General features: G+C 41.0%; 3 protein-coding genes across 3 annotated transcripts; all 3 read right to left on the minus strand.

Annotated features, from left to right (window-relative positions):
• Positions 1-5,076: 5,076 nt before the first annotated feature.
• On the minus strand, positions 5,077-6,414 carry LOC122200149 (hemoglobin subunit beta-1). Its single transcript, XM_042905619.1, has 3 exons — positions 6,261-6,414; positions 5,907-6,129; positions 5,077-5,331 (listed from the first exon to the last, which is right to left on the minus strand). Exons 1-3 carry the CDS (start codon positions 6,350-6,352, stop codon positions 5,203-5,205), a joined length of 444 nt encoding a protein of 147 aa, XP_042761553.1. The 5' UTR covers positions 6,353-6,414; the 3' UTR covers positions 5,077-5,202.
• A 3,023-nt stretch (positions 6,415-9,437) lies between these two features.
• On the minus strand, positions 9,438-10,956 carry LOC122200150 (hemoglobin subunit beta-2). The gene is made up of 3 exons (XM_042905620.1): positions 10,804-10,956; positions 10,450-10,672; positions 9,438-9,692 (listed from the first exon to the last, which is right to left on the minus strand). Exons 1-3 carry the CDS (start codon positions 10,893-10,895, stop codon positions 9,564-9,566), a joined length of 444 nt encoding a protein of 147 aa, XP_042761554.1. The 5' UTR covers positions 10,896-10,956; the 3' UTR covers positions 9,438-9,563.
• A 2,140-nt stretch (positions 10,957-13,096) lies between these two features.
• On the minus strand, positions 13,097-14,609 carry LOC122200151 (hemoglobin subunit epsilon-2). The gene is made up of 3 exons (XM_042905621.1): positions 14,499-14,609; positions 14,164-14,386; positions 13,097-13,314 (listed from the first exon to the last, which is right to left on the minus strand). Exons 1-3 carry the CDS (start codon positions 14,588-14,590, stop codon positions 13,186-13,188), a joined length of 444 nt encoding a protein of 147 aa, XP_042761555.1. The 5' UTR covers positions 14,591-14,609; the 3' UTR covers positions 13,097-13,185.
• Between the last annotated feature and the right edge of the window lie 596 nt (positions 14,610-15,205).

Raw genomic sequence — 15,205 nt, forward strand, 5'->3', positions numbered from 1 at the left:
AGAATAAAAGAATATGTATGGTATATGTGCTATCTCTCCATCGTTAATCTTATCCTGATTTTTCTCATTTTATCTATCATGATTGATTCATTTTCCTCTTTTTAAAATGTATATGTATTGAGCTCTATCATTTTCTTAATATCTGACTTATTTATGCAACATAATATTTGTGAATTGGATTCATATTGCTGACATAACTATAGTTTACTCTTTTCCATTGCTGGATGGTATTCCATTTTATGTATATACCACAAATACTTTTATTGCTACTACTCTGGATGGACATTTGAGTCCTTTCTAGCTTTTGACTGCAATAAATAATCTTGCTATGAAGATTATTGTAGATATTTTATACACACACAAGAATTTCTGGAAACTACTGGGTCATAGGGTATGTATATGTTCATCTTTAGCATATGCTGCTGAACAGTTTATCTTTCCACTGAAGAAGCTGAGTTCCAGCAAGTTTAAATTGTTCATGGCTACATCCAGGAACAATAACAAGTACACATATTTTTGCCCATATTTGACTAGAAATTGTATGAGAAGAACAATTGTGGGAAGTAACGTGGTCCCAAATAGGCACAAAATGAGAGAAATACAAGGGTCTCTCCTCTCAAGGTCATCTCCCAGAAATATCTGATTAAACTTTCAAGAAGGCCATAAGTCATCTTGGTAAGGTAGAAAATCTCTTCCCTGCAGACAGTAGATCATTCTTTTTCCATAGCTGGGTCTAATGTGTAAAGTGATAGCAAGGGAGAAATGCTTATTTTTAATACTTATTTATTTATCTTAGAGAGAGAGAGGCCAGAGAGAGGGAGAGAATCCCAAGTAGGCTCTGTGCTGTCAGTGCAGAGCCGGATGCGGGGCTCGATCTCGTGAACCATGAGATCATGACCTGAGCCGATATCAAAACTCAGAGAAAGGCTTAACTGAGTGAGCCACCCAGGTGCCCCAAGAAATGCTTATTCTAAATTTTCTATTATTTTAGTTTACTTATGGTAAATAAACAATTAAATTAATGTCCAGGTTTCCTTCAGAATTGTTCTGCTTTTTCCCTTTCACAATTTTTTTTACCTTTTAGATATTTTTTGTTACTTTTATTTCCTCTCTCCTCTTCATGGCTAGCCTTAGTTTAGGTGAAAAGCTGATATTATGGTGAAGTTTAAGGCCTAGCCCTACCACCTATCTGAGCAGGCAGGCAGACAGGGAGCTGAGAAGGGAGGGGACCAGTCTCCTACTTCCCTCATGTGCTCTCCACTTCATGAAGAAACTCCCCAGCTCAGGGCTTATCATAGACTGAGAAAGTCAACTTTCTTATGCATTCCACTCCCTTACCAACAAAGCAAAGCTACCTTCATCTCCTTTTTCCCCTTTTAATAATTCCTCCATGAATTTCTTTGTGGTATTTCTTAGTCTTTTTGATGTCCTCTGATTTCCTTTCAGAGATAGGACTTGAGTTAGTTTAAGGACTACAAATTAATATTAACGATTCAGGTTGGCCAAGGAGACCAAGGGGTGCATCAAAACTATGTGTAGAAATATTTATTGTCCCATGCATCTGAGAAGAGAAGGGTAGAGGTAATTTAATATATTGAAAGAACAGGAATCATCTTGGACTAAATTGTTTATACTGTCTACGTTATTTTTTTAAATTCCTATGTATAATTAATGTACTGTGTTATATTAGTTTCAGGTGTACAATATAGTGATTCAACAATTCTATACATTACACAATGCTTTTCATGATAAGTGTACTCTTAATACCCATCACCTATTTCCCCATACCCCCCACTTACCTCCCTTCTGGTAACCACCAGTTTCTTCTCTATAGTTGAGTCTGCTTTTTTTATTGTTTGTTTATTTTTTCTTTGTTTGTTTGTATCTTAAATTTCACCTATGAGTGAAATCATAAGGTATTTTCCTTTCTCTGACTAATTTCACTTAGCATTATACCCTCTAGATCCATCCATGTTGTTGCAAATGGCAAGATTTCATTCTTTTTATGGCTGAGTAATATTCCATCATATATACATACCACATCTTCTTTATCTGTTAATCTATCGATGGATACTTGGGTAGCTTCAATAGTTTGGCTATTGTAAATAATGCTGCAATAAACATAGGAGTGCATATATCTTTTTGAATTAGTGTTTTCAAATTCATTGGGTAACACTCAGTAGTGAATTTATTGGATCATAAGGCATATCTAATTCTTTGAGGAACCTCCATACTGTTTTCTATTGTGACTATGCCAGTTTGCATTCCCACCAATAGTGCATGAAGGTTCCTGTTTCCACATCCTCGTCAACACTTGTTGTTTCTTGTGCTTTTGATTTAAGCCATTCTGACAGGTGTGAGGTGATATATCATTGTGGTTTTAATTTACATTTACTGATAACTAGTGATGTGGATCATCTTTTCATGTGTCTGTTGGAAATCTGTATGTCTTCTTTGCAGAAATGTCTGTTCATGTCTTCTGTCCATTTTTAATAAGATTATTTGGGGGGGGGGGTTGGTTTTGAGCTATCCCTCAGGGCTCATCAGCTCCCAGGTAGTGAAGATTAGAGTGCTTGGTGGATTCAGAGTGCATCCTTCCCCATCCCTCATGGCCTTCACCTCCTTGGTTTCTCTTACTGTCTTACTGTGATAACAATATCCTTTCTCACTCCTACTGTCTACACTAGGATATGATCCAACTCTCCTCCTCTGGCTCATAGATCAACAGCCTCTGTGCTTGATTGGTCATCTTGCTTGCCATGGGCCCATATTTCTTTTTAATAGTGCTTTCGTCTATTCTGATTCTCATATCTGAAGTGCCCATTGCCTCCTGAAGGGAGTAACTCAAAGCTTTCACAGCCATGTGTATGTCACATTCTGATATACTTTATGTTACTTTATGTCCCTCTGCTAGGCCCTTCCATTGAAGGCCATTCCTCCTTCCTCATCCATTTCATCATGGGCAAAGTGTACATCTTCTTTCTATTGTGGATGAACCCAGTCATTCATAGCATTAAGACCGACTGGATCCACTGAGCCATTATCAAGGTATTCTCTCTGAAATGGATGGAAATCCTGTGTGTTCCCAGTAACAAAGTGATTAGTTGTGACAAAATTTCAGGCCTTGTTCAGCTCTAACACCAGGCCCTCACCTAAATCTGAGAATCCCCTTTCTCATTTAGTTGTAAGAATTTAGTAAATGCATTCATTTTAATACATTGCCCGGAGACAATCAGAAAATAAAAATCAGTCCTAGAAGAAAAAATAAGTAACTTTATAAAGAAAGTTGCAGAAGCAAGAGTAATTTTGGAACATCTCTGGCCCTTTCCTGTTTTATGAATGTGAATAATTGAGATTGTTCTGTGCTGCTTGATACCTATTGAAGTGAGAGACTCCTTCCCATGAGAAGCACAAGTGCTAAGCGGCTTTCAAACAAGAATAGTAATCTCTATACATGAAATACACACCCTATGTACTCTGTTTCTCTCTTTCATCCTTCTCTGCCTCCAACTAATGCTTGTACTGGAGTAGAACAGCAGCCAGATGGTACCTAGTCGTGTCAAAATGGGGCATTTGTCATTTGGAGACACTATACCTTTGGCCAAGTAAGTGTCAATAAAGCCATCTTTGGCTTAAATAATTTTGCACAATTCTGCTTAAAAAGAGTGCTTTGCTAATAGAATCATCACCAAATTGCACACCCTGGGCCACTTAATATTATTAGTGTTTCCCATCCACTGTCAAGCCCTTCTTTTGACCTCCTAGACTCTTCACCTTCCTCCCTGCCACACCTTGCCACTCCATTCTGATGCTTATGTGGGCATGCGTAGTCCTCTTTCTTGTAGATACTTGGATGACTCTTCGTTCCATTTTGCTTGTATCAAAGATCTATCTAGATCTACAGGAGCTCTGCTCTTCCATGCTCTCTCTGTATGCAAATTCATTAATACTCAGGTCAATAACAAATGTGAAGATTCCTTCAGCAGACGAACAAAGTTGTCAGCAAGGCACGCTTTTAACTCCCTTCTGATCCTGAAAGTTTAGAGAATCATCAGTTATGCATTTAGAAGGACAGCTTGTATTCATCTCCATTCTGCGTTTGAATGAAGCCTGCATATTAATTTAATTAATTGATTAATTTACTTGTTGGTTGCAATACTTTCAGAGTCTTCCTAGCTATATTCAGAATGGGAATGTGGGAAAGGACAAGGACCACTTCAAAGTCATTTGATTTCCAGAATCTAGGATCCACATAAGTGGCTATTGACCAGGAAATGAAATCAGTTGCTGATGGTAACACTATACTAATAACTAGAAAGGCAGAGATGTCATCAGAGGCATCAGAGAGAGACGGAGGAGGGAAGAGGCCTCCAATCACTTCCTGGGTATGCATGCTGAAGCATCTTGAGGAGAATAGTATTCCATTTGGTGTGAGCCCACAAAACGATTGCAAGACATTAGTGAATATCAAGACATGAAAAGTCCCTTTTCACATTCTCCTTAGTCATATATTTCTCAAAATATTACTTGTTCCTTCCTTCCAATGCAGACTGTGAAAGTCTCAAGGCCAGGAGCAGTGAAACTACCTCCCCCACTTTGGGTCCTTCATATGGAGTCTCTGTTATAAGATGATAGAGGGAACCAGGATAAGAGTGATGAGGAGGGCAAATAATGGGACAGCAAAAGACGAAGGGAAATCTCAGAGGAACAGTGGAATCTTCAGGAAGAAAAACTTGGTGGATTTAGGGCTGTGAGGCTCTGGACAACTGGAGAGAAGGAAGACATTTATAAGGAAGGCTAAATAAAATAAATGATTTAAATAAAGCATAGGAAAAATCCAAACCCCAAATCAACCCTCCACTTGAATCCTTCTCTAAGGGAAAGTAAAATAGGCAGCAGGATCTGTTTCCCACATATGTAGCTATTTACGACCTCTCCTGTCATGGAGGCTAAGATATAGATGTATTTTCCCAAGGTCTGAACTAGCCCCTCATTTCTTTATGTTTTAAATGCTTTGCTCTCCCATACCATGTACCCATTCGAGTGAGAGATGCAGAAATAATTTAAATACACCAGTGCAATGAAAATAAATATTCTTTATTAGGCAGGAGCCAGATGTTCAAAGAATTTCATGATTTAGACATGTCCAGGTATTAGGGTCTGGGGACCAAGGGAGTTTCCCTGGAAAGCAACAAAGGGAGCTCAGTGGTATCTGTGGGCCAGGGCACTGGCCACACCAGCCACCACCTTCTGAAAGGCAGCCTGCACCTGGGGGTTGAATTCATGGCCAAAGTGGTGGGCCAGCACACACACCAGCACGTTGCCCAGGAGCTGTGGGGAAGAGACAAGAGGTATGTACGTGGTTAGCAGAGGGATCCAGCTTAGGCTCAGAGTACCCCAGCCCCATCCACAGATGCAAGTTGTGCACATAGAATATAAGCAGAAACGTACTGGATTTCAGATGCTGCTATTGATGTGACTCTAACCATATCAGCCTGATTTTACATTTAGAAATGTTTCTTTCCTTCTGACCTAAACTGGAACTTAAATATCACGGTTATTCTTTCAAACTATGTAAAGAAGCAATCATATTTTACCCTCCTTGCTTTCAAAGGAAGAGATAAGGGAAAAAATCATTAGACTAAAAAATTTTAGATGGATTAAGAGAAATGTTTAAATTAAACACTCAAAAGTTTAATTGAAACAATCAAGGAAAGTCATTACAGAGAACAAAAAGAGGACAAGCAAAGAGGGTGAAATAAACAAAATAGTCCTGAATAGTCCATATTGGTGCAACTAGAATACCTCTTTCCCATTTTAAACAACATCCGGATGTCCATACCCTTTACGGAAAACATGAGCTTGTCCAGAAAAAGGAAGAGAAGGAGACTACCCCACAGACTCACCCTGAAGTTCTCGGGATCCACGTGCAGCTTGTCACAGTGCAGCTCGCTGAGCTTAGCAAAGGCGCCCTTGAGGTCGTCGATGTTTTTCAGGCCATCACTGAAGGAGTTCAGCACCTTCTTGCCATGGGCCTTCACCTTAGCGTTGCTCATAATGGCATCAGCAGAGGACAGGTCCCCAAAGGACTGAAAGAACCTCTGAGTCCAGGGGTAGACAACCAGCAGCCTGAGGGGTGAAAACAGCACAGAGGGACAGAGGGAGTCAGTGCCTGTCAGAAGCCCCAGGGACTGAGCCTTCTCCACCTGCCCAGCATCCATTCACTCTCCTTAGGCCTGCCTTGCAACCTGGATACCAACCTGCCCAGGGCCTCACCGCCAACTTCATCCACGTTCACCTTGCTCCACAGGCCATTGACCAGACCCTTCTCCTCAGCACTCAGAAACGACATGTTGTCTGTTTGTGTGGTTGCTAGCGAACACAGTTGTGTCAGAAGCAAGTGTAAGCTGGTACTATCCCTGCTCTTCCTTTTATGCCCAGGCCTGATCTTACCCTCCCTGCTCCCGTGAGCAGATTGGCCCAGGCCTAGGTGTGGTCCTGCAGGGGGAGGTCTGAATGATGACAGCCATACCTGTCCTCCAAATGTTCTAAATGTTTCAAAAGCAAATACACACACACACACACACACACACACACACACACACACACATTTTGTTTGACCTGTAGGCTTTGAGTTTCATTTTACTAAATTTAAACCTCCATTAGCTTTACCATTGCTTTACATTCAGACTGTTTCCAAGACTCTATTTCACACTCCTGATATCAGAGTTCAGGTGTAAGTGTACAAAGGGAGGTCTGTACATATCTTTTGTAGATATGTCATGAGAAATTCAGATGCCTTACTAAATAACAATATGGAGTATGTTTATATTTTAAATGTAAAGTACCAAATTGTCAAAGCCATAGCTTTGCTATTTTGACTGACAGAAAGTAGCACCTACTTAGACTTCCCCTACCATTACTTGTACTCAGAAATGGTTCCCCTAAGTTCTGTTATATCTTCTTCCTTCAGTCTTCTTTGGCCACGAATGTATGGACCACTCTTTTGTGCTGACAACTGCTAGAGTCACCATCTTCCTGGCTTCCGGACAGGAACTGCTGTTCTATCTTACCATTGCTACTTAGCATGACTGAAGAGGGAAATGGACTTCTCCTTTTCTTACTCATGACTCTGCAGTGACAAGGCTGAAAGTTGTAATAAGACATCAAAAGCTCAGACTTATCAGAGAAAAATAAGAGTAAATGTGGCTATGTTCTGAGCCTCAGGCTCAAATCCTGATCAATATTTGAAGATTCTAGAAAGCTTCTAGACCCAGTGCCCTCTTTTCCTTTTAAATTTATTTCTACCCTGTGAAGGGGAACCACAGGATGTCTGCTTTACCTTGATTCCAGTTCCATTGGGCACTAACATACACACATACACATATGCACACATGTGCACTAACACACACACACACACACACACACACAGAGAGAGAGAGAGAGAGAGTCCCCGAGAGAGATAATTTTTTAAATTTTATTTTTCTCCAGTATGTCAAGTTTGCACAGTTCTTAATGTTTTGAACCAGGATGGGCCTAGTCTGAGTGTAATGAAGAGTATGACTTCAAGATTCTCTTCATGACTATCCATCCTGAAGAAGATTCTCTTGATTGTCATCCAGAGGTATGTTGTTTTACATGTTTCAAAAATGACACTGAACCAAAACACTTTTGTACGTGCAGTAGTGTTCAATTTTACATTCCCTTCAGTCATCTAGGCATTTCAACAATCTAATACATATTTTCCTGGGTCAAGAAAGTTATCTTTTACACTTCTCTTCCAGATGCACAATCTCTCAATTACCTCAGTTTAGTATCCTTTCAAAAATTAAATTAAATTAAATTCATAAAATTAAATAAAGCAAAAATACCCTAAGAAGAGCAGAACTCAGAAAAGTTATGGACATACAGTTTTTAAAAGTCGTAGCCTTATATGAAAAGCAGTAAAGTCAACCTAGCCATAACTTTGATAAAGTATGTGGTAATTATTACAAGATACTTAATGTTTCAGTTTATAATTGCCACTGGTATTTCCTCCACTGGGCTCAAGCTTTTATTGACATCGCTAAGTTGGCCATGGTGTTGACTAATGAAAAGCAAAGGGGCAATTTTTTCCCAAGTTAAATATGAAACTGTATATCTCCAGGGGCAGAATCTTGACTTCATTCTGGGAACTTTTACAAATATGTAAGTCATTAGTTCATAAGGCCCAATGTCCAGCACACAAGGAACAGAAAGCAAATCTCTGATCAGTGTTTTACTTCCCTATGTGCTTCCTCATTGCATATTGTAGCATCAATACCGGAGGAACTCTATGCAATGCTCTCTTGCTCAGATTGTTCTCTAGTTCCACAGTTCGAAGATGGGGAATAATCACTTATTCATCCACTGACTATTTCATTTAGTACATATTCACTCACTGCCTATGGAGGAACTTAACAGAGCACAGTAGTCATATAAGACAGTATAAAATGGTCAGACACATTTATACAGCATAGAATGTGAGTGTGATGGATAAGAAGAAATGTTAAAAATAAGTAGAAGGGATGGGTTTGGAAGGATTTCCTTAGGCAATATTGGAAAGTTCATTAAGGCCAGGGTCCAAAGGCCTCACAAGTAATAAACAAGCATTGAATTTTGTCTAAAATGGGAGGGTGGGAGCAGGAATTATTTATGAGGGTGTTTGGGGCAAGTAAAAGATGGAAGTTATTCCTTAGAGCAGGAGCACTTGAGGAAGTGTGGTATTTAAAGCTACACTGCAAGCAAGACATGTAGGCAACAAAAGAAACAGGACAGTGTCTTGATCATTCATTATGTCTCCAGCTGAGCATGGTATTTTTTTAGTAAATGTTGGAAATAGATCAAAGCATTAGCCTGAAGGCTATGCCTTTGGTGTGAAGCCTTCCACAGAGGCCCTGTAATGCCAGTATTCTCTATGTATTTAAAACTTTCTGGGGGCGCCTGGGTGGCGCAGTCGGTTAAGCGTCCGACTTCAGCCAGGTCACGATCTCGCGGTCCGTGAGTTCGAGCCCCGCGTCAGGCTCTGGGCTGATGGCTCGGAGCCTGGAGCCTGTTTCCGATTCTGTGTCTCCCTCTCTCTCTGCCCCTCCCCCGTTCATGCTCTGTCTCTCTCTCTCTCTGTCCCAAAAATAAAATAAAACGTTAAAAAAAAAAAAAATTAAAAAAAAAAAAAATTAAAAAAAAAATAAAACTTTCTGGACAATGCAAATGCTCGGGAGGGAGAAGTGTCCTACATTAGTGACTATGCATGATGCCCCTCCTTTTCTCATTTTCCTTGACCTCTTTGAATAAAACACAAGAGCTTCCTATCTGTAGATCCTAAGGGATTTAGCATACCTCCAGACAAAAATAAAATAAAATAAAATAAAATAAAATAAAATAAAATAAAATAAAATAAAGCAAAATGAATCAGGAAGTTGAGTTAAAGTTCTTTATTAGACAGAAGTCATACCCTTGAAGGTGGACATTATTTCATCAAGTTCAGAAGATCGAATTTAGGGAAATAGGTTCTTCCAGTGGTCACCAGAAAATAGGCCATGACCTCAATGGTACTTGTGGGCCAAGGCACTGGCCACACCAGCCACCACCTTCTGAAAGGCAGCCTGCACCTGGGGGTTGAATTCATGGCCAAAGTGGTGGGCCAGTACACACACCAGCACGTTGCCCAGGAGCTGTGGGGAAGACAGATAGAAAAATATACATGATTAACAGAGAAATCAAGCTTGGCTTCTGAGAAACTGAGCCAACAATCTTTTTTTTTCCTGCCCATGCTCTAGCCCAAATTGATCTTCAGGTTATCTCCATAGGCAGAAATGAGTAACCATATATGTATGTATACTGTATTGTTTTATTATATATGTTTTATATAATAAGGAACAGATTAATTAGTCTGATGATGGCTGTCTTAGCACTACTGCTTCCCTACTTCCCTACTTCTGGTCTACCATCCTCAGATATTCACTTTCCTTTCCTTTCCATTGAGTCTTGATTCCATAAAATTCCAATTATTCTTTAATTCTGAACTGATTTTTGGACTCTAGATGACATCTTGAGCCTCTCCCCTTTGAGGAGCCCTTCCAATCCCCATTTGGAGAGATAGAAAGAGTATTCCAAGTGTAGAAGTAGAAGATGAGAGCTAGTATGTATAATTTGGATACTGAGTAGGGAAAAAAGTTAGGGAGAAAAAGAGAGAAGCAAAAGATAAACTATTAAGTAAGAGCTTGATTAAAAATAAACAAGGATGTGAGAAAGGAAACGACATGGAATACTGAATGAAAACTATAAAACTACATACACTTTGAAAAGCATTCAATGATGATATATTCTAAAGTAAAAAGGAAGCTGCAGGGTGAACAGGTAGGTAAAGGAACCAGAGTAGAAGACTAGAAAGTGAAAAGAAAAAACAAACGGAAGATATCCTAGACTCACCCTGAAGTTCTCGGGATCCACATGCAGCTTGTCACAGTGCAGCTCGCTGAGCTTAGCAAAGGCGCCCTTGAGGTCGTCGATGTTTTTCAGGCCATCACTGAAGGAGTTCAGCACCTTCTTGCCATGGGCCTTCACCTTACTGTTGCCCATAATGGCATCAGCAGAGGATAGGTCCCCAAAGGACTGAAAGAACCTCTGAGTCCAGGGGTAGACAACCAGCAGCCTAAGGGGTGAAAACAGCACAGAGGGACAGAGGGAGTCAGTGCCTGTCAGAAGCCCCAGGGACTGAGCCTTCTCCACCTGCCCAGCATCCATTCACTCTCCTTAGGCCTGCCTTGCAACCTGGATACCAACCTGCCCAGGGCCTCACCACCAACTTCATCCACGTTCACCTTGCTCCACAGGCCATTGACCAGACCCTTCTCCTCAGCACTCAGAAATCCCATGGTGTCTGTTTGTGTGGTTGCTAGTGAACACAGTTGTGTCAGAAACAAGTGTAAGCTGGTACTATCCCTGCTCTTTGTTTTATGCCCAGGCCTGATCTTACCCTCCCTGCTCCCGTGAGCAGATTGGCCCAGGCCTAGGTGTGGTCCTGCAGGGGGAGGTCTGAATGATGACAGCCATACCTGTCCTCCAAATGTTCTAAATGTTTCAAAAGCAAATACACACACACACACACACACACACACACTGGAATATTACTCCGCCATCAGAAAAGAGTGAAATCTTGCCATTTGCAATAATGTGGATGGAAATAGAGTGTATTACACTAAGCAAAACGAATCAGAGAAAGACAAATACTATATGATTTCACTCACATGTGGAATTTAAGAAGCAAAATAGATGGAATGGAAGAAAAAATGAAAAAAGATAGAAACAGAGAGGGGGACAAACCACAGGAGACTCTTAACTGTAGAGAACAAACTGAGGGTTGCTGGAGGAGAGGTTGGGGGATGGGCTAAATGGGTGATGGGCATTAAGGAGGGCACTTGTGTTGAACACTGGGTGTTACATGTAAGTGATGAATCACTGAATTCTACTCTTGAAACCAATACTACGCTATATATTAACTAAGTTAAATTTGAATAAAATCTTGGAAGAAAAACAAAAACAGAAAACTTTGTAATGTATTTGTGAGGTAGGAATTATTATTCCACTTTACAAACAAGGAAATTCATTCTGGGAAATGTCGACTAAACTTTTCGAGGTGATGGGGATGTAATTTGATCTTTTCCTGCTATTCCCAAAGCCCAGGCTTTTTGCTTCTATGCCGGGGGCTTGGGTATTGGAATTTAAAGTGATGGCCACAAAAATGGCTGTGCTCAACTGCCAGCTCCATACAAGAGACTCTCGGCATTTTCTGTTCTGAGAATAGGTTTTCCTCTTTTCATTCACCAGACAGGGAACCTGGCTATCATCTGTGACTTCACTACTCTCTACTGCACTCTCTTCCAAGTCCTGCTGTATCTTTGCCACAATGACATCTTACTTTTTTCTTAGTTTAATTGCCCCTGTGAAGTTCAGTGCTTTACCCTCATTCTAATCACAGCACATTCCTATGGATAGATCCACGTTAGACCCTGTCTTGTCAGTTCTATATCCATACATGGATCAGTTTCCCTAAAATTCCCTATTCACTATGTTACTCGTGTGTGCAAGAAATTTCACTGGTACTTTGCTTATAATGATAGTTTCTTTTCTGCTTTTTCCTGGCAGCAGTGTCCCTAATTTTATGCTGCTGTGCTGCTTTCAAGGGACTGATTTCTCTTCTGTCACTTACACCCTGCATTTGTCATTTTCCCACATTAATGGCCTTTTGTCTCCACCAAAGGAATTGGAAACATGTTCCAGGTCACAGAACTAGCAGGTGAGGTACAGATTCAAATCAAAGCAGTTACTTCCTATGCCTTAGAGACAGTTCCTCCATTAATACCACTGAAGACACTAGGGAAAGTTTAGAGCATGGTCCTTGCCTAGGTCTCTGGGTAGTCCCATCTGAACTTTATTACAGCTGATAAAAACATGTTTCTTATATTAAATGGAAGCAAAATATAGCACCAAAGAGCTCTGAGCCTATACAGTCCCCTCGGTGAACCCCAACTCACTACAACATTCTTCTTACATTTCTCTAGAGTATCTCCATTCTCCCTTTTGCTGTAGACATTATTCAACTCGAGTCTACTTTCCTTTCCTAGAAGTACCTTCGTTTGAAGCTACTCTTTTTTTAAGCTTATTGATTTATTTTGAGAGGGAGAGAGAGACAGAGAGAGAGAGAGAGAGAGAGAACAAGTGGGGGAGGGGCAGAGAGGGAAGGAGAGAGAGAGAATCTAAAGCAGGCTCCACGACTTCAGTGTAGAACCCAATGCAGGACTTGAACACACGAACTGTGAGATCATGACCTGAGCTGAAACCAAGAGTTGGATGCTTAACTGACTGAGCCACCCAGGTGCCCAAAGCCACTCTTATCTTGAAGAATCTTATAAGGCTCTCTTCTCTATCCTCCCCAAACTCCTTATTTCAAACAACCCCGTTCCTTATAGGATTGCTTTCTTTTAGCTGAATCAACATAAGAGATAAAGGCAGAGAAGACAAGGATGTTTCTTATAGAACACAATGTTTATTTTATTTTTATCATATAGCACTTAAGTAAGGGGGCAGGACACTGCCCATCTGCAGGAGATGGACTCTTGGAACACAGGGCCATCCAGTAGGTGCCAACATGGTTAGATAAGCACCTCAGTGGTACCTGTGGGCCAGAGCATTAGCCACAGCAGTGGTCAGCTTCTGCCAAGCAGCCTGCACCTGTGGAGTAAACTCCTTGCTGAAGTGAGTTGCCAAGACAATCAAAATCATGTTGCCTAGAAGCTGGGGAGAGAGTGGGGATAAAAAGAAAATGGTACCTAGTGAACAGAAAGCCTCAAACTGGTCACATCCATTATCTTCCTGATAAGAGATTGAGTAACTTTCAGGGTCATGATCCCACAGAAGTTTACCATAATATGCTTGACATCGGCATCAATATGACTCCTAGCCCTGAACCTTCCATTGTGTCTGGCCTTCTCTCATTTGCCCTGCCAGCTTCCACATTAGAATATTGCTATGGATGGCTTCTCTTTTGTAGAGACTCTGTCTTTTTTTTAAGTAGGATTATAGTACTGCAAGTATAGTCTAAGTCCCCAGATAATATGTACATTCAAATTGTTTGGTCACTCACATGACAAAGAATCTTCTGCCATGTATACGAGAGCATTCCATCACTGTTAAAGGGGGCAGGGGTCACAACCATCCATTGAAAAGATTGCTGTTATTTTGTCTTGCTTAGTCCAGGTTCTAAACTCAAGAATCATGCATAAATGTATTCATCATTTTTAGACAAAATTTCAATTACCAAAGGTAAGGCATTCTTCTTCCTGTAATTGTATGCTCAGGCCAAAACCATTTAACTCAGTTGTGGCCAATGTTCTTCCCTGGTCATAATAATTGTTTCAGAAATATAAGATGGCCAGTGGTCTCCACTGGTCACAATAATTATCCTACTCCATCTTAACTATGACGTTTGGAATAACCTAACTACCAAAATCAAGCTCTTCCTTAAATATTACATCCCAAAAATTACCTTCATAGAATCAGAGTTAAGTACCTGTGTTTCCTAACGTACCCACAATGCAAATATATGGGGTGAAGGAACAGAGCACAAGCATGCCTAGAACTCACCTTGAAGTTCTCAGGATCCACATGCATCTTGTCACAATGCAGCTCACTCAGCTCAGCAAAGGTGTCCTTGAGGTCATCCATATGTTTAACAGCGTTTCCAAAGGAGGTCAGTACCTTCTTGCCATGGGCCTTGACCCTGGGGTTGCCCATTATGGCAGACTCAGAGGATAAGTTGCCAAAATTGTCAAAGAACCTCTGGGTCCATGGAAAAACAACCAGGAGCCTGTGGGATGATCATAGTCACAGACCAGATGGGAAGTCACAGTATGTAAGAAACCTGACCAATTCCCCTTTCAGGAACACTTTCTGCCTTCCTGCCCCCTTCCAGTGCCTACCTTCCCAGGACCTCGCCTCCAACCAACTCCACGTTCACCTTGGCCCACAGGCTAACAACAGCAGCCTTCTCCTCAGCCGTAAAATGCACCATGGTATCTGGGAGTTTACTGGTGATCACTAAGGTGCCAAAAGCAAGTCTGTGCTGCTGCTTCTCCGTGTGGCCTTTTATTCGTCACTTCTAGTTTCCAGGCCCTTGCTTCTCCCAATGAGGTGAGACTATTGGTCAAGTGTGGGTTGTCACCACCAGGGTGGGGTTTGGACAAGGGAGGGTCAGCAGGATGGACATTTGTGTCTCTGATAGTGTTGGGTGACTCTATCAGGAGGATTCTGCTGCCCTTCCCCACCATCCACTATGCATGTCGTATCTCAGTCTTCCCACCCCATCAGCCCTGAGATGACCTGCAGGCTGACCATGAGGCATAACTAGAATTCAGAGGCATAAGAATTAGAGATCTTCTGGGCATTGTGTCAGGTGTTTACAAGACATCACTCTGTTGTTTTCTTTGGGTATAAAAGAAGCCATAGCTTTTCTTGGTCACCAGTTTTCCTAAAGCTTAGATGAGGCTTATACTTTTATAAGTGAAGAAGAAAAGATCCCAATCCAGCTTTAGTTCAGAAATAGGATAGGTAAAAACTAAGTAATTTGGAGAACTGAGTACTGCCTGATTGTTGGCGAGTTCTATTAAAATATATGTGCATCTCCTTG

Source organism: Panthera leo, chromosome D1 (assembly GCF_018350215.1).
Source record: "Panthera leo isolate Ple1 chromosome D1, P.leo_Ple1_pat1.1, whole genome shotgun sequence".
NCBI classification, from domain to species: domain Eukaryota; kingdom Metazoa; phylum Chordata; class Mammalia; order Carnivora; family Felidae; genus Panthera; species Panthera leo.